The 26,968-nt window shown below is 44.7% G+C and overlaps 1 protein-coding gene across 1 annotated transcript; it reads left to right on the top strand.

The window, feature by feature from the left end:
* LOC120914149 (torsin-1A-like) lies at window positions 1-26,635 on the top strand. Its single transcript, XM_040324669.1, has 5 exons — window positions 1-290; window positions 4,830-5,095; window positions 10,215-10,390; window positions 19,114-19,232; window positions 25,948-26,635. The coding sequence occupies exons 1-5, from the start codon at window positions 80-82 to the stop codon at window positions 26,190-26,192; spliced, it is 1,017 nt and encodes a 338-aa protein (XP_040180603.1). The 5' UTR covers window positions 1-79; the 3' UTR covers window positions 26,193-26,635.
* Window positions 26,636-26,968: the final 333 nt, after the last annotated feature.

Here is a 26,968-nt window from a genome sequence, read left to right as displayed (position 1 = left end):
GAAGGGAGAAGAGAGTTCTGCGCATGCTCGAGTTTCAGCGTGGATAACCTGGGAGGTGCATGCGCAGGTTGGAGCTCCTATGGCCGGAGCTAGGCGCTGTTTCCCGGGGTCATGGCTGTCTGTGGGGGTGTTGTTGGGTCCCCTGTTGTCGGGAGTGTTAACCCTGGAGCCTGTCACCACAGCTATCGCCATAGCCACCGCCTCTGTACTGACCGGGTACCTGTCCTACCCCCGCTTCTACTGCGGCCGTCTGGTGGAGTGCTGTGAGGAGAACGCCTATAACAGTACAGGTGAGGGGGGGACTGAGGAACTACACAGCCCAGCATGGGGGAGGTGATTGGTTATCAGCTGTCTCTGATTTCCTTATTATTATATCCATGAATCTGATCGTTCATTGGAGGGAATGGACAGACCGAACGTTTTTTCTTAGTGTTAGATGGGGTGTAGTGAGGGGTGACAACCTCTTCCCTTTACTTCCTGTCCTGGAGACAAAACAGGAAGTCGGAGCTGATTTTCCAGACTGACAAACACCTTCCCAGTTGTCTTTTGGAACAGGTGTCCCCATTGGACGATTTCCTCTCACTCCTTATTGTGGTGACAACTCTGATATGTTGGGTTTCCCCTCAGTGATTGTGGTTGTCCGAGGACAATCGGAGAAGGCGAATCTCCACAGTGGGGGGCACAGACAGCCAGGAGGGTCGGCCTGGTGCGGGACCTTTTCCTTCCACACACACAGCTTTCTTTTGGTGCTATTTAATCACTACTGGGGTTTTAATTTTTTTGCTAAACAAACAAAAAAAAATACCAAATATTTTGAAAATTTTTTTGCTCATAGTTTTGTTATAACATTTTGCAAACAGCAATTTTCTCTCCTTCACTTTTGTGTGCTGATGATAGGTGGCACTGTTGGGATTGCACTGATAATCAGTGCCGATGTCCCTTTAACACAAGCCAGTTATTGACTTTTTCTCTCCTCATGCTATTACTGTAAGGAAAGGAATACCGATAACCTTCCGTGATCAGCTGTCACTGGACACAGCTGATCACGGGGTAAAGAGATGCTTTGATTGGCCCTTTACCACAATCTTTTCAAAGCGCGCACCATCCGTACGCCGCATTGAGTGCACGGGCAGCGCGATCATGGGAGGAGATCTATAGACGCCCTCCCGGCAAGCCATCATTCGGCTCTAGCATGGGCAAGAATGGGTTAAAGTGTTTCTCAAGGAGCCCTTTCTGTGAAGCTTCAGCCCCCCCTCCCCTCCTTCACGCGCAGCCCTTCCTTATACTTATTTTAGCTTAACCACTTCTCTACTTTGGGTGTTTTTCAGATTTGGTGTTTACAAGACTAAAACAGTTTTTTTTGCTAGAAAATTACTTAAAACCCACAAACATTATATATTTTTTTCTAACACCCTAGAGAATAAAATGGCGATCATTGCAATACTTTTTGTCACACCATATTTGCGCAGTGGTCCTACAAGCGCACTTTTTTTGGAAAAAACTTTTTTGAATTAAAAAATAAGACGGCAATAAATTTGGCCCAATTTTTTTATATATTGTGAAAGATAATGTTACGCAGAGTAAAATGATACCCAACATGTCGCGCTTACAAATTGCGCCCGCTCGTGGCATGGCGTCAAACTTTTACCCTTAAAAATCTCGATAGGCGACGTTTAAAAAATTCTATAGGTTGCATTTTTTGAGTTACAGAGTAGGTCTAGGGCTATAATTATTGCTCTCGCTCGCGGCGATACCTCACTTGTGTCGTTTGAACACTGTTTTCATATGTGGGCGCTACTCGCGTATGCGTTAGCTTCTGCGCACGAGCTCGTCGGGACGGGGCGCTTTAAAATTTTTTTTTTTTTCATATTTTTTTTTATTTATTTTATTATTTTTTACACTGGGGGAAAAAAAATGATCACTTTTATTCCTATTACAAGAAATGTAAACATCCCTTGTAATAGAAAAAAGCATGACAGGTCCTCTTAAATATTAGATCTGGGGTCAAAAAGACCTCAGATCTCATATTTAGACTAAAATGCAAAAAAAAAAAAAAAAAAAAAAATTTGAAACTGTCATTTTTTCAAATGACAAAAAAAAAAATGTTTCTTCAAGAGGCTGGGCGGGACTGACGTTTTGACGTCACTTCCGCCCAGCAGAGCTATGGGGACGGGCGAAGGAGATTTTTCCTTCAGTCTCGTCCCCAGTCACCAGCCGAACGGTCCCGATCGCCTCCGCCGCTACCGACGGCTACGGTAAGCGGCGGAGGGCGGCGGGAGGGGGGGGGGACCCCTCTCCCGCCGGCGATCTCGCGGCGAATCCACCGCGGAGACCGCCGTTATCGTTAACAGAACCGCTGACACTAAAGATTGATACCTCGGTTGTGGCAGCAGCTGCTGCCGTTACCGAGATATCAATCTTTAAAGTTAGGCCGTATAAAGACGTACGGCGGTTTGGAAGTGGTTAAAGGGGTTGTAAAGGTTTGTTTTTTATTTTCTAAATAGGTTCCTTTAAGCTAGTGCATTGTTGGTTCACTTACCCTCTTCTTTGATTTCCTTTCTAAATGTTTTTTTCTTTGTCTGAATTTTGTCTGAACTTCCTGTTTCTCCTCAGTAAGCTGTTCTAGCTGACTAACCCCCAGTTAGAATGGCTCGGATGATGGGGGGGGCAAGCTTACTGAGGAGAAACAGGAAGTGAGAAATTCAGTCAAAGAAAACAAACATTTTAGAAGGGAAATGGAAGGAAAAGGTAAGTGAACCAACAATGCACTAGCTTAAAGGAACCTATTTAGAAAATAAAAAACAAACCTTTACAACCCTTTGCCGTCCAGCCTATAGCCGAATGACGATGGAGCTGCCTCTGGTCGATCCGGGTGGATGTCATGTGACGTCTTCCCGGATCATGCTGTCGTGTGATCTGTCTCCATGGGACACAGCCAATGATTGATCACTGTACCGGCCCACTGCCAATTCCATAGAACCGCTGTAACCAATCACAGTGGGTCACAGTTGTAAATAATGCATGGCTTCTTTCAAGCCATCCGTTGTATACAATTTTGTGTTGCTGGCTGTGATTGGTCACAGGTGACCACATGGTACAGACTGGGCCAATCTGTGTCATATGATCAGCTGTGGCCAATCACAGCTAATCAAAACAAATCAATCTGAATGGATTTCTGTTCAGTAAAATGCTTGCTTATAGCAATAAAATTCATTGCTATAAGCAACATGATGTGTAAAACAAAACACTGATCATTTCCCCAGAGCATTACAATGTTACTATGGTAACATATTGCTGTGGTCAAAATGTGTGATAAAAAAATTGTCACCAGTCAGTGTCCCTGATAACTGCCACACCAGTTATATGATTACCAGTTAAATGATAACGCTGTACTACATCGGTGACATTATGTAAAAAATAAAATAGAAATCCGAATATTTAACTTGAAACTTTTTGCCATGCCTCTTACTAAATACCTTGGACTGCCTACTTTCCAAGGGGTCATTTGGGGGGTATTTGTCCAGTCATGACATTTTAGGGCCTCAAGAATTAGATAGGCCGCCAGTACATCAAGATTATTTATTTGCAAAATGTTATAACCAAAACCAAGAAAAACATGATTTCTTTTTTTTCTTCAAGATTTTCCTTTTAGCAAAAAAGAAAAACTCGGCAGTGATTAAATACCACCAAAAGGAAGCTCTATTTGTGTGGAAATAAAAAATTCTTATGGGTACAGTGTTGCATGACTGCGCAATTGTCATTAAAAATGTGATGGCGCTGACAATTGGCCTGGGCAGGAAGTGGGTAAAGAAAGGTACAATGTCTTCCCTTCTCTGTGTTTATCGTTAACAACTTGCCGACTGCGCTATAGCCGAATTAACGACTATAGCATGGCGGACTAGTTCTATGATGGCACACCCTGTGATTGTGTCCTGAGGACACCGATCACACATTGAGGTAAAGGGCCAATCAGTGGCTCTTTACCACGTGATCAGCTGTGTCCATTAACATTCACAGATGTCAGCAGAAGCTAATTATCTGCACTCCTTTTCTCCCACTGACAGCATGAGGAGAAGAGCCGATAACTGGCTTCTCTAAAAGGGACATGTACACCGATTATCGGGGGCCATCAGTGAAGGAGAAAAATTGTCTCTGCAAAATTTTATAGCAAGCTATGAGTTTTTTTTTTTTTTTCTTCGTCTTCATTTGTTTAGAAATAAAAATCAAATCCCAGTGGTGACTAGAGCTGCGCGATTCTGGCTAAAATAAGAATCAACATTTTTTTTTTTTTTTTGCTTAGATGATGTTACACCATGAGAATCGTGATCTTTATTCTTTCACAAACAAGCACATGGACCGTTTTATTGTCTCGAAGTGAATGTCGGGCTGGGCAGTGTGATAGGTGCACCACATCACTTAGCAGCCCCTACAGGGGGGGGGGACCACTACATAAAGGTTCCTTTTCTAACCCTTTCCTTGGCATAGTTATTTCTCTGGATGGTGTGCACACTGAGGACTCATGAGAAATATAGTACTGGAGGAAACGCCTACACCAATGGGGTACCACCCTGCAGGCTTCTTTCGGTGCTTTTAGAAGAAGAACATTTTATAAAACGGAGTCATCATAGAACTTTGGAAGTTAATTTTACTAATTGAGCGCAAAAAAAAGAAGATAAACCTGAGAAATTCTCTAAACAAGTGGGAGGAGAAATTAAGTTTATAGGAACAAAGATGTACCTGGAATGTTTTCACGGATTCTTATTTTTGCATTTTATTATCTTGGTAATCCATTGTACATTCCACTGTAACACTTCCACTGTATTTATCAGCTTTTAAGGAAGACTTGGAAAATAAACTGATTGGTCAGCACCTGGCCCGTGATGTCATCTTCCGAGCGGTCACAGGGTTTATGAACACTGAAAACCCCAAGAAGCCCCTGGCTCTATCCCTGCATGGCTGGACCGGCACCGGCAAGAACTTCATCAGCAAAATCATCACAGAGAACATTCATGAGAAGGGGATGAGCAGCAAATTTGTCCATCTTTTTGTGTCAACTTTGCATTTCCCACACGACAACTTAATTCATCTATACAAGGTGCGCTTACCTTTGTAAATCTCACAAATTGTCACAATTTTTAGAACTTCACTTAATAACGCCCTGGCCTTTATAAGGCAGAGTAATGAGTATTTGTGTGTGTGTGTACAGCCGTGACATAAATATTAATTTTCACAAAGTCTGCTGCCTCAGTGTTTTTAGATCTTGCCCTGAAGCCTTCTTCACAAATGCAGTGGAAATGTGTTTTTATGGGAGTAAGTTAATTTTCATGGCAAAGAGGGACTTTGCAATTAATTTCACTTCATCTGATCATTCTTCATAGCATTCTGGAGTATATGCAAATTGCAAACTGAGGTAGCTGACTTTGAAAATTATTATTTGTGTCATTCTCAAAACTTTTGGCCACAGCTGTGTGTGTGTGTGTACACACACACACACACACACACACACACACCCACACGATTTTGGGGTTACTTACTAAAGGAAAATAGACTGTTCACTTTGAAAGTGCAGTTTCACTCTGGACATTCACAAGGACATTTTCTCCAGAGCGTAGTGAACAGTCTATTTGCCTTCAGTAAACCAACCCCTTTATGTGCAGCTATTTATCCTTTAAGAAAAAACTCCTCTGAATCCCTAGTTTATTAAGAAATAAGACTAAAGAAAATCTCCCCATGTGAAAGCATTGTCCAATTTCGTTAACAGGGAAAAAAAAATTACTTGCTGATCCCGGGCCAATCAGATACAGTGCCTTGCAAAATTATTCACCCCCCTTGGCATTTTTTCGTGTTTTGTTGCCTCACAACCTGGAATTGACATGGATTGTTTGAGAATTTGCATCATTTAATTTACAGAACATGCCCACAACTTTAAAGATGTGCATGTTTTTTTTTTTTATTTTATTTTTTTATATTGCAAAGCAAACAACAAATGGGACAGAAAAAGTCAATGTGCATAACTATTCACCCCCTAAAGTCAATACTTATTAGAGCCACCTTTTGCGTCTATCACAGCTCCAAGTCGCTTTGGATAAGTCTATGAGCTTGCCACATCTTACCACTGGCATTTTTGCCCATTCCTCCTTGCAAAACTGCTCCTATAAGTTAGATGTTTGCGCTTGTGAACAGCATTCTTTAAGTCTGAGCACAGATTTTCTATTGAATTGAGGTCTGGGCTTTGACTAGGCCATTCCAACACATTTACATGTTTACCCTTAAACCATTCAAGTGTTGCTTTATCAGTGTGTTTGTGGTGAGGTCATTGTCCTGCTGGAAGGTGAACCTCCATCCTAGCCTCAAATCACACAGAGTGGTACAGGTTTTGCTCAAGAACATCCCTGTATTTAGCTCCATCCATCTTTCCCTTAACGCTGATCAGTTTCCCAGTCCCAAGTGGGGATGGTGATGTGATGTGATGTGTTGGGTTTGTGCCAGACATAGCATTTTCTTTGAAGGCCAAAAAGTTCAATTTAATCTCATCAGAGCAGCGCGCCTTCCTCCATACATTTTGGGAGTTTCCCACATGCCTTTTCGCAAACTCAAAACGTGCCATTTTGTTTTTTGCTGAAAGTAATAGCTTTCTTCTGGCCCGTCTGCCATTAAGCCCATCTCTATGGAGCGTACAGCTTATTGTCATCCTATATACAGATACTCCAGTCTCTGCTGTGGAACTCTGCAGCTCATCCAGGGTTACCTTAGGTCTCTGTGATGCCTCTCTGATTAATGCCCTCCCTGCCCGGTCTGTGAGTTTTGGTGTGCGGCCATCTCTTGGCAGGTTTTCTGTTATGCCATGTTCTTTTTATCTGGTTATGACAGATTTGATGGTGCTCCTAGGGATCATCAAAGATTTGGATATTTGTTTAATAACCTAACCCTGACTTTTACTTCTCAACAACATTGTCCCTTACTTGTTTGGAGAGTTCCTTGGTCTTCATGGCAGTGTTTGGTTAGTGGTGCCTCTTGCTTAGGTGTTGCAGCCTTTGGGGCCTTTCAAAAAGGTGTGTGTGTATGCAATGACAGATCATGTGATACTTGGATTGCACACAGTGGACATAATTTCACAAATTTTGTGACTTCTGAAGGTAATTGATTGCACCAGAGCTTTTTATGGGCTTCATAACAAAGGGGATGAATACATACGCACATGCCCATTATCCGTTTTTTTATCTCTGAAAAATTAGTTTTATGTATCTATTTTTCTAATTTTACTTCAGCAACTTAGGCTATTGTGTTCTGATCCATCACTTATTATTCAGATTAAAAAAATATTTAACTAAAGGCTGTAATGTAACAAAATGGGTAAAAAGCCAAGGGGGTGAATACTTTTGCAAGCCACTGTAAGTGTCTGTACCTACTATGTCAACTTCAACATTTTGGAACCTCCTTTTTATATTTTAAACATCCAAATTTACTTTGTTTGATTAAATCAGTCCCGTTGGAACAATGTCCCTATCACAAGGATAGGAATGTCTATTGTAGTGAACATTCAATTGAATCTTCTACATGGGTAGTTTTATATTTTCATATAAAACCATAAGATCTCCCTCTATAAAACTTGATAGGTAATAGTTTTGTGAACCTTTTCTCCATGAACCTTAGATCTTTCACACTGAGGTGCTTTTCAGGCTCTTTCACGCCTCAAAAAAGACACCTGAAAATTTAGCAAAAAACTCCTTTTGCATTAAAATCAATGAACACTTTCACACAGGGGCAGGGCAGTGAAAAAAACTCCTGCAAGCAGCATCTTTGAAGCGCTAAAAGTGCCTCAAAAGCGCACCTCTCCATTCTCCAGTGAAATGAATGGGAAGCGCCTTTCAAAAGCGCTTCAAAAGCACCTCAAAATGGCTCTTTTGATTCACGTGACCTTCAAAAAAGCACACTGCTAAGGCCTCAAAAGCGCTTCAAAAGCGCCCTGTGTTTTTTGGGGCAGTTTTCAAGCGCCTCAGTGTAAAGGGGCTCTTATTGATTTAGTTGCCTTCTCTCTGCAGTCCCCGTTCTACCCATTTTATGTGATTTGCAGCCCAAAACGTAAGCTGACCGACTTTTTTTTTTTTTCTCCTAATATAGCTTATTTAGAAAATGTTATCAGTTTACAAAATTAGCATAGAAGAACAGATATTCTACATGTAAGGAAAGGACATCAACATGGCTATAGTAAAGATTTCCAAAATCACGCTTCACAGGGGCGCACTGATGTGAACAGGCGCCGTTGAAAATAATGTGATTAAAGTAGGTGTAAATAAAAAAGGTGTGTGACCAGAGAAGTAAAACGTACCCTATTCTGTGATGCAGTAAATCAGTGGATGATGGGATGTGACGTTTCATGGATAGTCACATGATGATGCAGGATGTCGGGGATCAGAAGGTGTTTTTTTTTTATTTATTTTTTTCTGAGCAGAAGTACAAACTGAAAGCTGCCATGGACTAGTATAATATCTACAGGGAGTGCAGAATTATTAGGCAAATGAGTATTTTGACCACATCATCCTCTTTATGCATGTTGTCTTACTCCAAGCTGTATAGGCTCAAAAGCCTACTACCAATTAAGCATATTAGGTGATGTGCATCTCTGTAATGAGAAGGGGTGTGGTCTAATGACATCAACACCCTATATCAGGTGTGCATAATTATTAGGCAACTTCCTTTCCTTTGGCAAAATGGGTCAAAAGAAGGACTTGACAGGCTCAGAAAAGTCAAAAATAGTGAGATATCTTGCAGAGGGATGCAGCACTCTTAAAATTGCAAAGCTTCTGAAGCGTGATCATCGAACAATCAAGCGTTTCATTCAAAATAGTCAACAGGGTCGCAAGAAGCGTGTGGAAAAACCAAGGCGCAAAATAACTGCCCATGAACTGAGAAAAGTCAAGCGTGCAGGTGCCAAGATGCCACTTGCCACCAGTTTGGCCATATTTCAGAGCTGCAACATCACTGGAGTGCCCAAAAGCACAAGGTGTGCAATACTCAGAGACATGGCCAAGGTAAGAAAGGCTGAAAGATGACCACCACTGAACAAGACACACAAGCTGAAACATCAAGACTGGGCCAAGAAATATCTCAAGACTGATTTTTCTAAGGTTTTATGGACTGCTGAAATGAGAGTGAGTCTTGATGGGCCAGATGGATGGGCCTGTGGCTGGATTGGTAAAGGGCAGAGAGCTCCAGTCCGACTCAGACGCCAGCAAGGTGGAGGTGGAGTACTGGTTTGGGCTGGTATCATCAAAGATGAGCTTGTGGGGCCTTTTCGGGTTGAGGATGGAGTCAAGCTCAACTCCCAGTCCTACTGCCAGTTTCTGGAAGAGACCTTCTTCAAGCAGTGGTACAGGAAGAAGTCTGCATCCTTCAAGAAAAACATGATTTTCATGCAGGACAATGCTCCATCACACGCGTCCAAGTACTCCACAGCGTGGCTGGCAAGAAAGGGTATAAAAGAAGAAAAACTAATGACATGGCCTCCTTGTTCACCTGATCTGAACCCCATTGAGAACCTGTGGTCCATCATCAAATGTGGGATTTACAAGGAGGGAAAACAGTACACCTCTCTGAACAGTGTCTGGGAGGCTGTGGTTGCTGCTGCACGCAATGTTGATGGTGAACAGATCAAAACACTGACAGAATCCATGGATGGCAGGCTTTTGAGTGTCCTTGCAAAGAAAGGTGGCTATATTGGTCACTGATTTGTTTTTGTTTTGTTTTTGAATGTCAGAAATGTATATTTGTGAATGTTGAGATGTTATATTGGTTTCACTGGTAAAAATAAATAATTGAAATGGGTATATATTTTTTTTTGTTAAGTTGCCTAATAATTATGCACAGTAATAGTCACCTGCACACACAGATATCCCCCTAAAATAGCTAAAACTAAAAACAAACTAAAAACGACTTCCAAAAATATTCAGCTTTGATATTAATTAGTTTTTTGGGTTCATTGAGAACATGGTTGTTGTTCAAAAATAAAATTAATCCTCAAAAATACAACTTGCCTAATAATTCTGCACTCCCTGTAAGCACATCGGGATGGGCAGAAAAGGCTTGTATTCATTCTGAAAAGGGAAATGTGTGAAAAGGTGAACTTGGCCTTTCGATGACTGCAATCTATAACTATGTATAATTTGTTTTATACAGTCCTATGTTAATAACCGAGGTCCTCTTCCATCATTCAGGATCAGATACAGTCATGGATTCGTGGAAACGTCACCAACTGTCCTCGATCCATATTCATATTTGATGAGATGGACAAGTTGCATCAAGGACTTATTGACACAATCAAGCCGTTCCTGGACTATTATGAGCAGATTGATGGCGTGTCGTACCGTAAAGCTATCTTCATTTTCCTCAGGTACCAAGGAAAGGGGAAAAAAATCACTATTTTAAGTTTATGTATGATAAGCTGCATAAAGCAGATCAAAGGTCAAAGCTTGATTTTAAGGTCCATCCTCCTACCACAATGCTGTGTCAAAACATATATACTGTACCTGAAGAGGAATTTCAGTGTTTTTCTGTATTTTTTTTGTCAGCAACTGTAAACTGTAGCTGCTGACTTATAAAGATCAGGTACTTCCTAGTGCTTGGGGTCCAGCACTGTGTCCCTGAAGCTGGTTCTTCTTACCACTGAGGGTCCCTGGAGCTGCTGTCTTGGAAACGGGAGGCAGCTGTGGCCTCCTGAGGAACAGCAGCTGGCTTCCCACTGCACATGTGTAATCTCGCATGGTTCTTTTTGAATGGCCCTGCAGCCTCTTGGCTGTCACCTGTCTCGGGAAACTGCATGAGGGGCAAGGGGCCAACCAGTATGTGGACTCTGCTCCCTTCTGCGACTGCTTCCCATGTGAGTGGAGTTTAGGAGGTAACTGATGTTCTATGAGGGGCCCCCTCCTGGGAGTTTGAGCTTAGCTGCTGACTACCCTCAGGTCACTCAACATGTACTTAGAAGAGGGGGGTTGGTTCCAAGTGGCAGTAGAGCATTTGGAGACTGCGAGTGCAGAGATGGCTTGGTGGACATTCAGACTGTGGATGCATGTGTGAAGGATGTCAGTGTAAATCTCCCTGCTTGGTTCATGTGTCACAAGCTATTGACATGTTAATGACCCTTCCTCAGCCAGCTCCCTAGTTCAAATGGTAATTGATTTATTGTGTGTGGGAAGGAGACCGGCCTTACTGTTTACAATGATTAGATAAGGGGCTCATGTTAATTATTCTGATTGCTTCATTGTGGTCAGGCTGTTACACCTAGTAATTAACTCCGCTGATGTCTTTATCTAAAGAAACATGTCTGCATGGTCGGCTCCGACTTGTCTCCTATAATCTGTATGGGAAACCCCACTGTGTGAGGGGGGCGTTCCTAACAGGCTGTAACCACATATAAGCTGAGTTTTTGTGTCAATAAAGTGTCTTGTTCCAGCAGTAAGCTTGTCTCATGTGTGGCTTTCTGGGCGATTCCAGGGATATCCCTCCTCGTGGAATATTGGGGTGATTGTCGTTATGGGAAGAAGGGAACGTTGACGGGGATATCATACCGATACCGTCACAATTGGTTGGTAGCAGCGGGATTTTTCCCTTCTATTCCCCTTCACACCCGGATTCCAAGCAGACACTGGAAGAACTACTGGAAGTTCGTGGAAGGATTGCTAGCAACAAAACCAAGCGGGTCATCATAGCAGAATTAATGGAGCTAGACCAGGAGGACGGGATTGCAGCAACGCCAGCAGTACAAGAGATGGAGACACCAGTGATTCAGGAGGAGGAATCGCCAGCCAACAAGCTAATGAGAGAGAAGCTAGCGTGGTTCGGCCCGAACCCAACGCCGGATGTGGTTCTGAAAGTGATGGACCTGTTAGCGGAGGAGGCTAAACAAATAAGGGACGCAGAACTACAGAAGGATAAACAAATAAGGGACGCAGAGCTACAGAAGGCTAAAGAAATAAGGGACGCAGAACTACAGAAGGATAAACAAATAAGGGACGCAGAGCTACAGTTAAAACTGGCAGCAGTCCAACAAGCAGCCGCACCTTCTACGAACAGTGAGTACAGCACAGCAGACGCAAGGAAGATTCCGTTTAGCGCTTTTAAAGCTTTTGATGAAAAGGACTGTGAAATTGATAACTACCTGGCAGACTTTGAGCGACAATGTAACCTGCACCGAATTGCTAGAAGAGAGTGGGTTGCAATATTGTCAGGCAAACTGTCAGGCAAAGCTTCTGATGCTTTCCGGACCGTGCCAGATCAGGATATCCATAGCTACGCCCGGGTTAAAGAAGCGCTCCTGGCTCGTTATGCAGTAACCCCAGAGTCCCACCGACAGAAGTTCAGGGATTCACGCAAAACCACGAAAGACTCTTACGCAGAATGGGCATGCCAGCTGTCCCTGTCGGCCTCTAACTGGGTTAACAGCAGCCAGGCCACCACCGCAGAGGACATTTTGCAACGAATGCTCCTGGAGCAATTTTACAATCACATCCAGACGGATGTCAAAGATTGGGTGAGAGATCGCAGGCCCATGACTCTACCAGAGGCCGCGAAGTTGGCGGATGAATATGCGGATACTCGCAAGACAAACCAGGTCACACCACGGGTACAACCTCCACAACCAACGGCGCCCTCACACCCACCAGCCGCTAGATACCAACCGCCTAACAGACCGATGACATCTAGCCCTCGCTACCCACGCCAGGAGGACAACGAACAACGCTGCTTCCGGTGCAAACAGTTGGGTCACTTCAAGCAGAATTGCCCCATGAACGACAACACCAGGTCAAATTGGTCTCAACCTGGGTACCGCCCACCAGCAGCAGCCCATTGTGTAGACTCGGCTTGGGATCTCCAGGAGCTGGGTCCGGAAGAACCATTGGGCACCCCTTACGAAGCCCTCATGGTACAATCTGTTATTACGGACAACAGGGAACACCATTGTCAGCTGGTCATGGGCGACCGCCATGAGCCGGAGGGGCCTTGGAGGGAGCTGGGCAGAAAGAGGCACCGCCAGCTACCCTCCAAGAAGAAGAGGTCCTGGAAGTCATATAACCAGCGGACCTGGGAGGAGAAGAAGCGACTGGAGGAGATGGAATCGCAGCGGGCGCCCCAGATGCGGGCCGAGATGTTCGCCAAGGGCCCACCGGTGGCCCCTTACACCACCACCCAGTTCCTGATGATGAAGGACCACGTGGAGAGCCTGCAGGACATGAGCAAGCAGGATCTGATCCGTGAGTACATAGAGCTGGAGGAGTGCATAAGCCGCATGGAGGAGGAGAACAACCACCTGAGGTCACAGCGGGCTGACCCCCCCAGGCTCCATGAACTGGAGATGGAGCTGGAGAAGCTCAAAGAGGAGAACCGGCGGCTGCGGAGGGAGCAGGGGGTGGCTGACCTTATGGGGCTCTGAGTCCCCTCTCCCCCCCCCCCCCCCCCGGACTCTGAGCACCAGTGCTACAGCATTTCAACAAATATAACTTTTTCTTTTTATGAATCTCCTGTGATTGTCACTTCAGAGCCATAACCTGCCCCCTCCCATAGCGGGACACCTAGACGGCGGCGCACAGACCCATTCGCTGTCTTCACACTGACTTCTGGTGACTTTGCAGATCGCACAAAGACTTGGGGACTGACCGGCGTGTGATCTGACGACCCGGTAGCATACCTGAGTCGGAAGCAGTTACCAATGGAGGTCAGTCACGCCAAACGGAGTTAACCTCGGACTAAAAGCTCTGAACCCGTCAACCCTACTGGACCAGGGAAGGTCCAACCGGGTTTGCCGGAGCAGGGAGAAAAAGGGGGGCCATTGTGAAGGATGTCAGTGTAAATCTCCCTGCTTGGTTCATGTGTCACAAGCTATTGACATGTTAATGACCCTTCCTCAGCCAGCTCCCTAGTTCAAATGGTAATTGATTTATTGTGTGTGGGAAGGAGACCGGCCTTACTGTTTACAATGATTAGATAAGGGGCTCATGTTAATTATTCTGATTGCTTCATTGTGGTCAGGCTGTTACACCTAGTAATTAACTCCGCTGATGTCTTTATCTAAAGAAACATGTCTGCATGGTCGGCTCCGACTTGTCTCCTATAATCTGTATGGGAAACCCCACTGTGTGAGGGGGGCGTTCCTAACAGGCTGTAACCACATATAAGCTGAGTTTTTGTGTCAATAAAGTGTCTTGTTCCAGCAGTAAGCTTGTCTCATGTGTGGCTTTCTGGGCGATTCCAGGGATATCCCTCCTCGTGGAATATTGGGGTGATTGTCGTTATGGGAAGAAGGGAACGTTGACGGGGATATCATACCGATACCGTCACAGCATGGTGGGGGCTTTGGGTGCAAAGATGGTGAGGCTGTGATGAAGCGGAGGATGCAAGGGCAGCTGAGGCTGTGGATACTCTGAAAGGCTTAAAAGAAATGGAGGATGCAGGTGCATTGGATGGAGCCAAGGAGTAGCAGAGGCTGTGGGTGCAGTGGAATATCAGCCTGTGGTGGCAGCAGTGGCCACTCTGCGATTTGTCCCTGGCCTGTCCCGATACCGATTCTAGTATCGGTACCGATACTTAGCAATTTGCCCAAGTACTTGTACTCGAGCAAATGCTCCAATGCTTCACCCGATACCTGGACAGATCGGTGCTTGTAACTGCCTCCCCCCCCCCCCGATCACTCCTGACTGTCCCTGTATCCCCCTCCGGTTATCCTCGGTGTCCTCCTCCTGTCCTCAATCTGTCAGGATGAAGAGCAGAGGTAGGACACAGTAAATCTGTCTTTCCTTTTCCCAATGAAGAGTCAGTGATTACTATAACTATATCACATAACTAAAACATCATAACCTATGTTTACGAAGCTTCAGTATATGAATGGAGAGGAGCCGCTGCCCCCTCTCCATTCATTTTCAATGCAGCTGAGGCTGCAGAGTAAGGGACTGGGGAATCTGTGTCCTCAGGTCCCTTTCCCTGTCTCAAAAGGGAGATGTCAGAGGTCTGTTAAGACCCTGATATCTCACCAAAGCTCCCCAACAGGGTTGATTAAAAAAAAAAAAATTGCAATAATAAAAAAATATATAAAATAAACACACTGACATCGTTAAAGCGGAGGTCCACCCTAAAAATCAACTTTCTACCATGCCATCCAGCATACTAGCGTCAGCTAAATTATGCCTTTATTTTTTGTGCTGTACTCAGTTTAATCCATTAGTTTTGTTTCTGACTTCCGCGGGGAATAGGGGTTCCTATGCAGAGGGGAACGTGATTGATGGCCGGCTATGGCGCGTCACGCTTCCCGAAAATAGCCGGAGTAGGACTCGGCTCTTCACAGCGCTATACGGCGTCTGCGCACAGACTAGGAGCTGACTGCGCAGGCGCTGTGAAGAGCCAAGTCCTATTTCGGCTATTTTCGGGAAGCGTGACGCGCTATAGCCGGCCGTCAATCATGTTACCCTGTGCATAGGAACACCTATTCCCCGCGGGAGTCTGAATGGATTAAACTGTCAGTACAGCGAAAAAAATAAAGGCATACTGTTGCTAACGCTAGTATGCTGGATGCATTGGTAGACAACAATTTTTTTTTTTTTTTTTTTTTTTTTTTTTTTAGGGTGAACCCCTGCTTTAACAAAAAAAAAAAGCATTGTAAAAATAAATAAAATAAAAAAACGACTGACACAGTCCACGCGTCATTTAGTGATGCATATTAGTACCACTGTCGCATCACTTAAAAAACGAAGTATCGGTATCGGCGAGTTCTTTGGGGGGGGGGGGGGGGGTTTGAGTATTGTACTTGAACTCCTGTCTTAAAGAGGTATTGGGACAACCCTAATCCTAAAGGTATGAGGGTTGTTTCTTTACAGGCTTTCAGCAACATTTAAAGTGATTTGTAAAGTCTGTTTTTTTTTTTTATATAAAAAAAAATATGGGGGAACCTGAGCCGATTCACAGCTCTGTATCTATTCAGACATGGAGCTGTGACCGGACCTCACCCCTTTCTCCCCTCATTGGCTGACTGACTTTGACAGCAGCAGGAGCGAATGGTGCTGCTGCTGTGTCTCAGCCAATTTAGAAGGAAAAGTCCCCATAGATACTCGTGGACTTCGCTAGACAGAGATGGGGCTCACGTAAGTATTAGGGGGGCTGGCTGCTGCACACAGAAGGCCTTTTATCTTAAAGCTGAGTTCTACTTGCGGGTATCTACGCCACTTCCTTCCTCCCCCCTGCTGTCTTCTGACACGCAGAAACACAGGTCCCAGAAGACAGCAGGAACCAGTGGGATAGCGCAGTGCGAGTCACGCATGCGCAGTGGCTTCACTTCCTGATTCCCTTACTGAAGATGGCGGCGGCAGCACACGAAAGGCGAGCGGCTTTGGGTGAGAACATCGTGGGCACCCTAGACAGGTAAGTGTCCTTGTATTAAAAGTTAGCAGCTGCAGTATTTGTAGCTGCTGACTTTAAAAAAAAACAAAAAAAACATTCGGTGGACTTCCGCTTTACTACAACGAATGCAGATAAAACAAACTTTTGACTTTACAATAACTTTAAGGATTGCTCTGACAACGAATCAAATTCAGAATACTTTATTAATCTCAAAGGAAATTATTAAATACACGTACAATCAACTAAGAAAACACAATCACAAAAATAAACAAAACGCGACACAATAGAATGACCAATAACCGCAATTGCCAAAGAAAACTAAACTAAAACTATACTCTAATAAACCATCCACGCTATTAAAATACAAAGTAGAATAAATAAAACCGAATTGAAGAAAAAAAAGAAAATCAAACTACCAAAATAAAAATAATGCAGTACTTTCTCTAGCATTGCCCAAAATCATAATTACCGTATATACTCGAGTATAAGCCGACCCAAAAAAAACTGGGAAAACGTATTGACTCGAGTATAAGCCTAGGGTGTCCATCTGCGTGCCTCACTGTGTCCATGCCTCGACTGATGTTTAACATGGGAGTCTATGGAAGGGGTGCCCGGGTTTAAAAAATCGGTGCTCCCCGGCCGTAGGTATCCCGGACAACAAACTTTGCACACTTGTAGAGGAAGAGTGGGGCTACATATGTTTGGAGTCCAGGGGACCTATGGCCGGCCGGTACCGGGTCCCCAAAGTCAGATGACTCGAGTATAAGCCGAGGGGGGCATTTTCAGCACAAAAAATGGTCTGAAAAACTCGGCTTATATTCGAGTATATACAGTAACCCAATACTAACAAACTATAAAAACTACATAAAATCCGGATCAGAAGCAAGTGTCATGATTTCTCTTCTAAACTTTCTCTAAGATTACTGATGATATTCTGATGTCAAATCTGAATATCTTGCGTTTTTTCCATTAATTTTCTGTAGCATTTGCCAGCCTAGATTTTGTTTTTCAGAAGCAATACCAATAAAATCTGTCTATCTAGTTTCATTGTGCAAGCACTAGGCATGCAGCTAAAGGAAATTAACTGTGCGCAGTGACCTGTACAACAAATTTCATACCTGACTTCTGGCCAGGGCTGTGGAGTCGGTAGATAAATGTTCCGACTCCTCAGTTTTATGTACTTCCGACTCCCCGACTCCGACTCCTCTGTATTAATATGCGAATGTATTTTATACATTCCTTGAGGGAAAGAAACGCAACCTACCACAGGACTACTGGCTGGGAAGCCAACAGTCTACTGTATTGCACAGTTTAAGCAAAAGACAAACACAATGAAAACAACGTTTTATAAAAAAAAAAATTATTAATCAATCAAGTGGCTGGATAGTAGCAGCAGGCATAAACATCAGGAACAGGATCTTTACCAGTTCAAAAATACAAACCACATTATTTGGTTGTTTTAGAACAAAAACAAAGCTTATCTATAATGAACCAAAAACAAAATCTGTAAAACCTAGAAATGGTTTATATTAATCTTGAAATGTAGTTATAGGCTTAGCAAATGCAAATCGATTCAATGTAGAGTTCTAAGGAAGAGAATTGCCTCTGCCAGATCCTCTTTCATAGAGGCTCTTAAGTCAGACTTTATTATTTTTAGGGCTGAAAATAATCTTTTGACACTGACTTGGGTGGGTGGCATTGCAGTAACTATTCTGGCCACATCACTAACGATCTCTGGATAAACAAGGATGGCTTCTTCAACAGTAAGTTTTGATGAGCGATCATACTTTTCAACTTTTTAGTGCTTTATAAAACTTCTGTTGGAATTTTTTTATTTGGACACTTATTGGTTCTCTAACATGCGTTCCCTGTAAAAGCAGAACACAACACTATGGAAAGTATAAGTATTGCAGCTCCTAATTGTGCGTTGCGTGCCATATAGTGAAGCACATGAAAAGCATGCTTCTTCACGGTCACTTAACGTGTTCGTTTTGCGGTTACGTGAGGGACTGCATGCATTGGTCTTTATTCTTACAGTAGAGAAGTAATTAATTATAACCTTTTGTGAATTGGGACATTTAAACTTTTTTAAACTAAATTTAGTCGGAGTCGGTGCATTGTTTGCCGACTCCGACTCCAGGGACCCAAAATTTCCCTCGACTCCGACTTCACAGCCCTGCTTCTGGCACCCATGGTCTGAATTGAGGTTTTATGTAGCCCGCTTTCCACTTTGGCATGAGGAATATTTTTTTTATAGATGCATTTGATTAAAGGAGACGTCCATCCTGAGCTCATTCGGCTAGGCTTTTCCTTTGGGTCACAGGAGTGTAGTTTGTTGTGCACTCCTGTGACATGTTTTCAGCAGAGAGCGGTCTGAAGTCCGCTTTCTGCTGACGTCACACAGATCAGTCCAGGCACCGCTTCATCTCAACTCTCTTGAAGTCTGTATCCACCAGGTGCCTGGACTCTCAGCGAACCGCTAAGACAGACGCTCCCCGCCCCTCCACAGCTCAGCGCTCTAGTGAGTGGAGGAGCAGAGCAGGAGAGCTGCTGATTTATGGTTGAACAGAAATAAAGATAAAAAAATGTAATCAAGTCACAAGATATGGATCTTTTATCTCCTGAAAAGACTGTCCCTTTGTCCACTCATCAGGTTTTTCTTTTTACATTTTGCTGTTTTGGGATAAAAAGGAAAAAAACACTGCCTCACGTAATTTGCTTTGTTTCCATTAGCAATGCAGGAGGCGAGTTTATCAACAGAGTGGTGCTGGGATCCACAAAAAGGAGAGAGGATCTAGAGCTGCAGGATCTGGAGTCTGCGCTTTCTGTCGAATTATTCAACAACAAAGAAAGTAAGTTATATTGTGTCAGAATAAAAAAAAAAAAAATTGTAGCTCAATTTTGTTTTTTATTTCTATTTTTTTATTGTACTTCGGAAAGGCATACAAAAAGTTATCTCAAATGCTTACAAAAGATTCTAAAGTCCAAAATAGCAAATATAAGCCTACTTGTATTGTTACAAGTCTTAACTTACATCTGTAATCCTAGCATGAGAAGAGGTGGAAATAACTATTAAAGTGCTAGTAAAGTCATGTATGCCTTTTTTTTTTTTTTTTTTTTTTAAATATGTAGTTTTTATTAATGCCCAACATGGGCTAAGACAAATCAATACAAACATATAGAAGGGGAACATTCAGAAAACAATTAGCAGAGGGAGGGAATAGGGAGGGGGTCATCATCAACAATATCACGAGGAGGGGCGAAGTATGGGTCTTGCACAATCTCAAAAAAGAAACATATTGTATATCAAATCAACTAATACTTCATTAAGTGTCACCCCAGGGCCATAGGAACCTGCCAACAGTGAGACCTTCATGCAACAACAAGGGTCCACAAGCCCCAGTCACTCCACGGTTACTTTTGCCTTCAGTAATGACAAACAAAAGCTGTAAGGACAGCCCAGTATAACTCCTTCCATTATGCCTCATTTTTTTCCCTAGTGTTTTTAGGAAAATGGATGTGTTCTCTATGCTCTGAGGGAAGCAAACCAATTTTCTATTACATTTTTTCTTTTAATCTAGATCTTTTTTTTTATTTTTTATCGTATCATGATTCTTTTTTGCTGCTTCTCTGTAGCTTTGACCTGAGGGGTCGCATGGGAACCCCGCCAGAAAGAAGCAAGGCCAGTTTGTGATGTTGCCCTCTAAGCACTAGTCTTCTCCATTAGTTGCTCACGTAGGCAGTCAACTCCATAGCAGTGGCTTACATCAACCACCAAGGAGGAAATGGACATCTCTCGGTTCACAAGAGAAGTAGATCCGATTCTGGATTAGGTGGAACTACACATTTTTGCTCTGACGACCATGCACACTCCAGTCATCAGTCTGAATTTCAGAGTTGTCGTTTTTCTCCTCAAGGTGTTGCTGAACTTCTTTCGCAAGTTGAGGGCTTGGGACACGCACTTCCTGGCTTCCACATTTAGTAACAACAAGAACATGTTTGTCACAAATTCCATTGATCCTCTAGCCTTTGCAGTGGATGGTCTGGTGACTCTGTGGGTAAAGGTAAACTTGATCTACGCTTTGGAAGCTCCTTACTCGTCTTCTCTGCATGATCACAATGGAGGGCTTTTGTTCATTCTCTTTGCAGTTAACTGGCGCATGAGGACATGGTACTTGGACCTCAAAAGGCTCCTGACAGCCTCTCTCTGGGCCTTCCCTGATCATCTGGATCTTCTTTCCCAGGGGTTGGGTTGCCATGCTCTTGAAAGCTATGATATTGGCCCCTTGCAAAGTTCACCATTGCACTGGGGAAGCATGTTTCTCTTGGTGCGAGTAAATTCAATCCCGAAATTCTCAGTGGGACAAATCCTGCCTTTCTCAAGTCGTCTTCCAGGACGGCACCCTGAGAGATGACTGGCTTCACCTGACAGGAAACGCAACCCTGCCCCATGCTCCTCAGTTCTTGATTGTGTTTCCCCACAGCGAAACTATTTTTTATTTTCTCCTGACCTAAGGCCTGGGGCTGGTGGTCGCCCACCCCCCCCCCCGGGCACTGGGTAGCCTCTGGGTATAGTAGGATTCATTCCTTCCTAGGGGGTCCCTTCCTACTCCATGGGGGTCTCACTATGTGAGCTGGAAGAAACCCCCCTGAGTGCTGGAGTACTCTAGGATAGTGGCTACCCTAGAATTCCAGGGGCTAGTTCCTCTCTCTCCTTGCCTCCCCCCTACCTTGGAGGTTTGTTAGGGGACAGGCTTTCTCTGGTGCTCCCTCGCTTTGCCGTGGCTCGGTTCGGGTCCCGGCGGGGTCTTTGAGGCTCCGGTGGTGTCGGGGATGTGACAGACGGTTCCCCTCCGCATTTTGGCGCCATTTTACTGGCGCCTATGCAGAGGGGCCGGGCGATGGCGTCACTTCCGGATCCGGCTCTGCCAAGATGGCAGCCACCATCGGCGTTCAGCTCGCCAGAAACGCCTTGCAGAGCACCAGAGGCACACACAGCAGCCGAGAGAGCTTCTAAGGTACAAGACTTGGAAGCGTCGATGAGGAGAATAAGTTCTTTAAGGTACCTAGGTTAGACGCCCTCCTCGCACAGGTTTCCAAGCAGTCGGACCTCTCTTTTGAGGATGCAGGCAATTTAAAGGACTCTATGGATCGGCGTGCTGAGACTTCCTTGCGTAGGGCCTGGGAAGCTAATGCGGCAGCCTTGAGCCCCGCATTGGCCTCGGCCTGCATTGCGAGGAATGCAGACTCTTGGATCTCCAAGTTATTGGAACATGTTTCCCAAGTTACAAAATCCAAGGTGATTCTGGACTCCCTACAAGTCATAGGTAGTGCAGTGGCCTATTTAGCGGACGCTGCAGTAGAGACTGTGCGTGCTACCGCAAAGACGGGAGCCCTCATCAACTCGGCTAGGAGAGCAGTATGGGTCAAGACATGGAACGGTGATCTTGCGTCCAAGAACCGCCTTTGTGGTCTTCCCTTCGAGGGCTCCCTCCTTTTCAGTACCGGCCTAGATCAGGCTCTGACTAGGTCCTCGGAAAAGGGTGTAAGTTTCCCTACCAAGCCTAGACAGAGCAGGAAAATAACTTTTCGAGGCCCCCAGAGTGGACTTGGGGATAGAAACCGCCCTTCAGAGAGAAGACCTCCTAACAATAGGCGTTGGAGTTGGGAAGGACAAACAAAAAGGGGGTATCCTTTTTTCCAACACTAAGCCCAATGATAAGGATTCCAAATGACGGGTAAGTCGGGGGAAGACTCTCCCATTTTCTTCCCAGGTGGGAGAGTATTACTCAGAGCCCCTATATTCTCCAGATTGTAAGAGGGTTACAAGCTAGAGTTCCACCACTTCCCCTCTCCGAATTTTATTCTGACTCATTTGCCCAAGGACCCCTCAAGTCAGCAGGCCTTCTGCGGAACGTCGCAGAGCTTGCACAACAGGGGTCATAATCCCAGTCCCTCTGGACCAAAGAGGTTTGGGAGTTTACTCCCATATCTTTGTGGTCCCAAAGCCGTCAGGGAAGTGTCGGCTGATAATCAATCTAAAAACCCCTGAATGCCTCTCTCCTTCACAAGAGGTTTCGCATGGAGAGTGTTTACAACCTCCGAAAGCTCCTGCTGAGGGAGGTATTCATGGTGACCATCGATTTAAGGGACGCTTATCTCCACGTCCCAATTTTTCCGGGTCACCAAAGGTTCCTCAGGTTTGCGATTGCTTCCGCCCAGGGAGTGCAGCATTGGCAGTTTGCTTCCAACCCTTTCGGACTGACCTCCAGTCCAAGGGTCTTTACAAAGGTCCTGGCGGAGGCAGTCACTTTCCTGCATTTGCAAGGGATAGCACTAGTCCCTTATCTCGACGACCTGTTACTGTACAACCAGAGTTGAGATCTCCTTCTTGCGGACCTGGCCACTGTCATGACTACCTTAGAATCCCTGGGTTGGATTATCAACAAAGAAAAATCATTGCTCCTTCCGGAGCAGAGGAAGCTTTATCTAGGGTTTCTGATAGACTCCCTGGAGAAGAAGCTCTTCTTGCCCGAGGATAAGATCCGGGGTCTCAAGGCAGCGGTCAGGTCGGCAATGGGGAGAGCAGAGTCCTCTTTCAGGGACATCATGAGGCTGCTGGGCTTAATGACCTCTTGTATCCCAGCGGTCCCGTGGGCGCAGCTCCACTTCAGACCCCTCCAATTCTTCCTCCTTTCCTCCTGGGACGGAAAAAGAGAGTCCTTAGATGTCAGGGTCAGTGTCCCAGATCCAGTGAAGCACACTCTAAGCTGGTGGCTTCTTCCACAGAACCTGCAGTTAGGTCTTTCGTGGAGTCAGATCTAGCCCGTCAGGATCACCACAGACGCCAGCGCCTGGGGGTGGGGGGCTCACTTGGACGAGCTCCGTGCCCAGGGTTCCTGGAGCCAACGTCAGAGGGGGGCCTCTTCAAACTACCGCGAGCTATTAGCGGTCGGAGAAGCTCTAAAGGCATTCGAGGAAAGAATTCTGGGCAGGGAGGTCCAGATTCTTTCCGACAATGCGACCACGGTGGCCTTCCTCAACCATCAGGGAGGCACCAGGTCCCGCACCCTTCTGGAGCTGTCTCTAGAGATCCTGGGCTGGGCAGAACTGAGAATTCCCTCTCTATCAGCAGTCCACTTAAAAGGGGCCCTCAACCTGGAGGCAGACTACTTGAGTCGTCAGCCCATTCTCCAGGGGGAGTGGGAACTGAATCCAGAGGTATTCAGCCTGATCTGCCAGCACTTTGGCAGCCCAGAGGTGGATCTCTTCGCCCGCAGGGCGAACCGGAAGGTGAAGAGATTCTTCTCCCTCTCCCCGCAACATGTGTCGGAGGGGGTGGATGCATTGCCCAGGTATGGAAGTTTCACCTGGCCTATGCTTTTCCTCCTCTGAACCTGATTCCGAGAATCCTGCAGAAGCCAAGTCTAGCAGTAGGCAGACTAATTCTGGTGGCCCAAGAGGACCTGGTTTCCTGCTCTAGAATGTAGGTCGGTGGCTCCTCCCCCTCCTTCTCCCTGTCCGGGCGGATCTTCTTCGGCAGGGTCCGGTCTATAACCCAGACCCCGGCTTCTTCAAGCTGACGGCCTGGTGCTTGAGAGGCGGAGCCTGAGGGAGAATGGCTGTTCCAAGAAGGTAATTGACACGCTTCTGGCCAGCAGGAAGGAAGTCACTAGGCATATTTATGCCAAGATCTGGGGCGTCTTTTCTCGCTGGTGCTCGGCGAGACAAGTATCCCAGCAAGAGACTTCGGTCATCTTAGAGTTTCTCCAAGACTGGGTGGACCAGGGGCTAGCTACAAGGACTCTAGCTACAAGCACTCTTAAGAGTTCAGGTGGCGGCCTTGTCCTATTTTCTAGATAGACGCCTTTCCCTGGATCCCCTGGTTAGAAGGTTCCTAACAGCCAGAGATAGGATGTCCCAGTACGTATTTCTAGGGTTCCGCCCTGGGATCTTTCGATTGTTTTGAATCCGTTAACCAAGGCTCCGTTTGAGCCAATTGACAGTATCCCTATCAGGTTACTCACCTTTAAATTTTCCTTCCTTTTGGCGGTCACGACGGCCAAGAGGATAGGGGATATGCAGGCGCTCTCTATTAAGGAGCCATTTTTTTGTTTATTTGAGGACAGGGTTGTTCTAAGTCAGGACCCACTATACCTTCCTAAAGTAGTGACCAAGTTTCACAGGTCACAGGAGATAGTTCTCCCTTCTTTTTGTTCAAATCCCCAGAATGAGAAGGAAGCTTCTTTTCATTGTCTGGATGTTAGACGTTTATTTAGAGAGGGTTAGCGAGTTTAGACGCCCTACCCATCTATTAGTTAATTTTTCGGGTCAGAAAAGAGGTAATCGGGCATCCAGGGCCTCCATTTCTAGGTGGATAAGGCAGTTGATTTCCCTAGCCTATATTCAAGCCGGTTTGGCAGTTCCAAAAGTTAAAGCGCACTCCACGCGGTCACTAGCAACCTCCTGGGCAGAAAGGGCAGGAGCTTTGGTGGAGCAGATCTGAAGAGCAGCGACGTGGTCAAGCCAAAACACGTTCCTAAGACACTATAGAGTTGAACTACTGTCACCTCAGGACTTGGCATTTGGTAGAAAGGTCCTGCAAGCAGCGGTCCCGCCCTAAGGTAGGCCTGAAGCTACTTGCTTCTCTCTCAGGGTGCCGTCCTGGAAGACGACTTGAGAAAGTACCAGTTACACTTACCGGTAGCTGGATTTCTGGGAAGTCTTACAGGACGGCAGGCCCACTTCCCACCCTTGTGATACATTATTGGTTTGCATTAAGGTTCCGCTTTACGGGGGGGGGGGGGGGGGGGCATGGTTCTACAATCTTTGTTCTGCTCCCATCCTAAGGAGATTTCCCTCTATTATCTATATGTGGTAGACGCTGTTTGAGTTTTTCTCAGCTGCAGCTTCCCTTTACAGTCCAAAATGTCTTTGAATTTTGCAGTTTCCCATGTAATCACAATGACATTTGGACTGTATGGGCCATCTAATTTTAAGGCTTGACAATTTTTATCGATTTATCGTATGCAACCCAATCTTTTATATTTTACCAAAAAATTGGGTATAATATTGTGTGTGTGTGTGCACTAAAATTCAATTCAATGTATTTTTGTTCTCAAAATATGTATTTGACAAATAGCTGTGCAAGTATTGTGGAACATAAAAAAAAAAAAACTGCAACTGTCACTATTTTATTCTCAGAAAAAATATATATACTGTATTTATTGGTGTATAACACTTAGTTTTTTTTACCCTGAAAATAGAGGGTAAACTGTGCCTGCGTGTTATACGCAGGGGACTGTGGAAAGTTTTTTTTTTTTTTTTTTTCTCCTGAAACTTCCCTCTTAAAATTATGGTGTGTGTTATACGCCGATAAATACGGTAAATGTTTATGGGTTTAACGTCGTTTCTAGTAAAAAAAATAATAATCTGATTTTAATGTCTAAAAATAAAAAGTTAGAAATTGTCCCGGTAGACAAGCTGTTAAAGAAGATTATATTTTGATTGAATATGGTTGAGCAGATGACTCAATCCACTGTTAATCCACCATGTTTTTATCCCCAGGTGGCTTTTGGCACAGCAGCCTGATTGACAAGAATTTGATAGACTTCTATGTCCCTTTTCTACCGCTGGAGTATAGACATGTAAAGGAGTGTGTCATGGCGGAGCTAAGACATCGCAACTTAATGCCTAATGAAGAGTTGGCAACCCGTGTGGCCAATGAGATGACTTATTTTCCAAAGGATACTCGAATGTTCTCAGATAAAGGCTGTAAAACTGTCACAACAAAGCTGACCCTTCATCTCTAGTCACTGCTGTCTGGTTTAGCCAGCTGATGGTCAGTGAAGGCACGATCTTCTCGCTTTATCCTTGTACTGGGAACTCAATATTTGGGTATTTCATGAATGACTGGTGCATGTTTAGCCATGCTTCTCAAGTATTCCCCAGTGCTGCCTCCACTGGGAACCATATGAAGGTGAAAGTATCCCTTGACGCCTTTTGCAGTCCCCTTCTTTCCTGGTGTATTTTAGCCTATCTTGAGTAAACCTACACATTTTATGGACGAATATTCATGTTTGCATAAACCTGATCCTAAATGGTTCTCTTGTAACATTGACATTTTGGCCCACAAACTCAACTGATTCGTCCACAAATTTCTAAATTGGCAAATACGTTTTTATCTTGTTTTCTATACTAATACTGGTTTGATATCAAGGAGCACAAATTCTCACTTTGGGTAAAAAAAAAAAAAGAATAATTTTTTATACGCATCAATTTTTTTTTTTTTTTTGTAGCGTGGGAAAAAAATGTAATCTTGCAAGACTTTACCTCGTAAAGTTTTATAATCGCAATTGGCCTAAATGTGAATTGATTTTTGAATACTAATTTTTTTTTTTTTTTAAAGCATTGCAGGAATGCAAACTGTCACATTTTGCCTGTTCTCTCAACCAAACTGTCGAGATGGCAGCTTCCGTGGCTGGTAAGGAGGATTTAGTTCAGATTTAACCACTTGAGACCCGCGCTATTGACAAAAGACGTCAACAGCGCGGCTCTCAAGTGCCAAGTGGACGTCTTTTAAAGTGCA

Source organism: Rana temporaria, chromosome 9 (genome assembly GCF_905171775.1).
Source record: "Rana temporaria chromosome 9, aRanTem1.1, whole genome shotgun sequence".
NCBI lineage: Eukaryota > Metazoa > Chordata > Amphibia > Anura > Ranidae > Rana > Rana temporaria.
The sequence above is the reverse complement of the archived record's forward strand: the minus strand, read 5'-3'. Positions and strand labels throughout refer to the sequence as shown.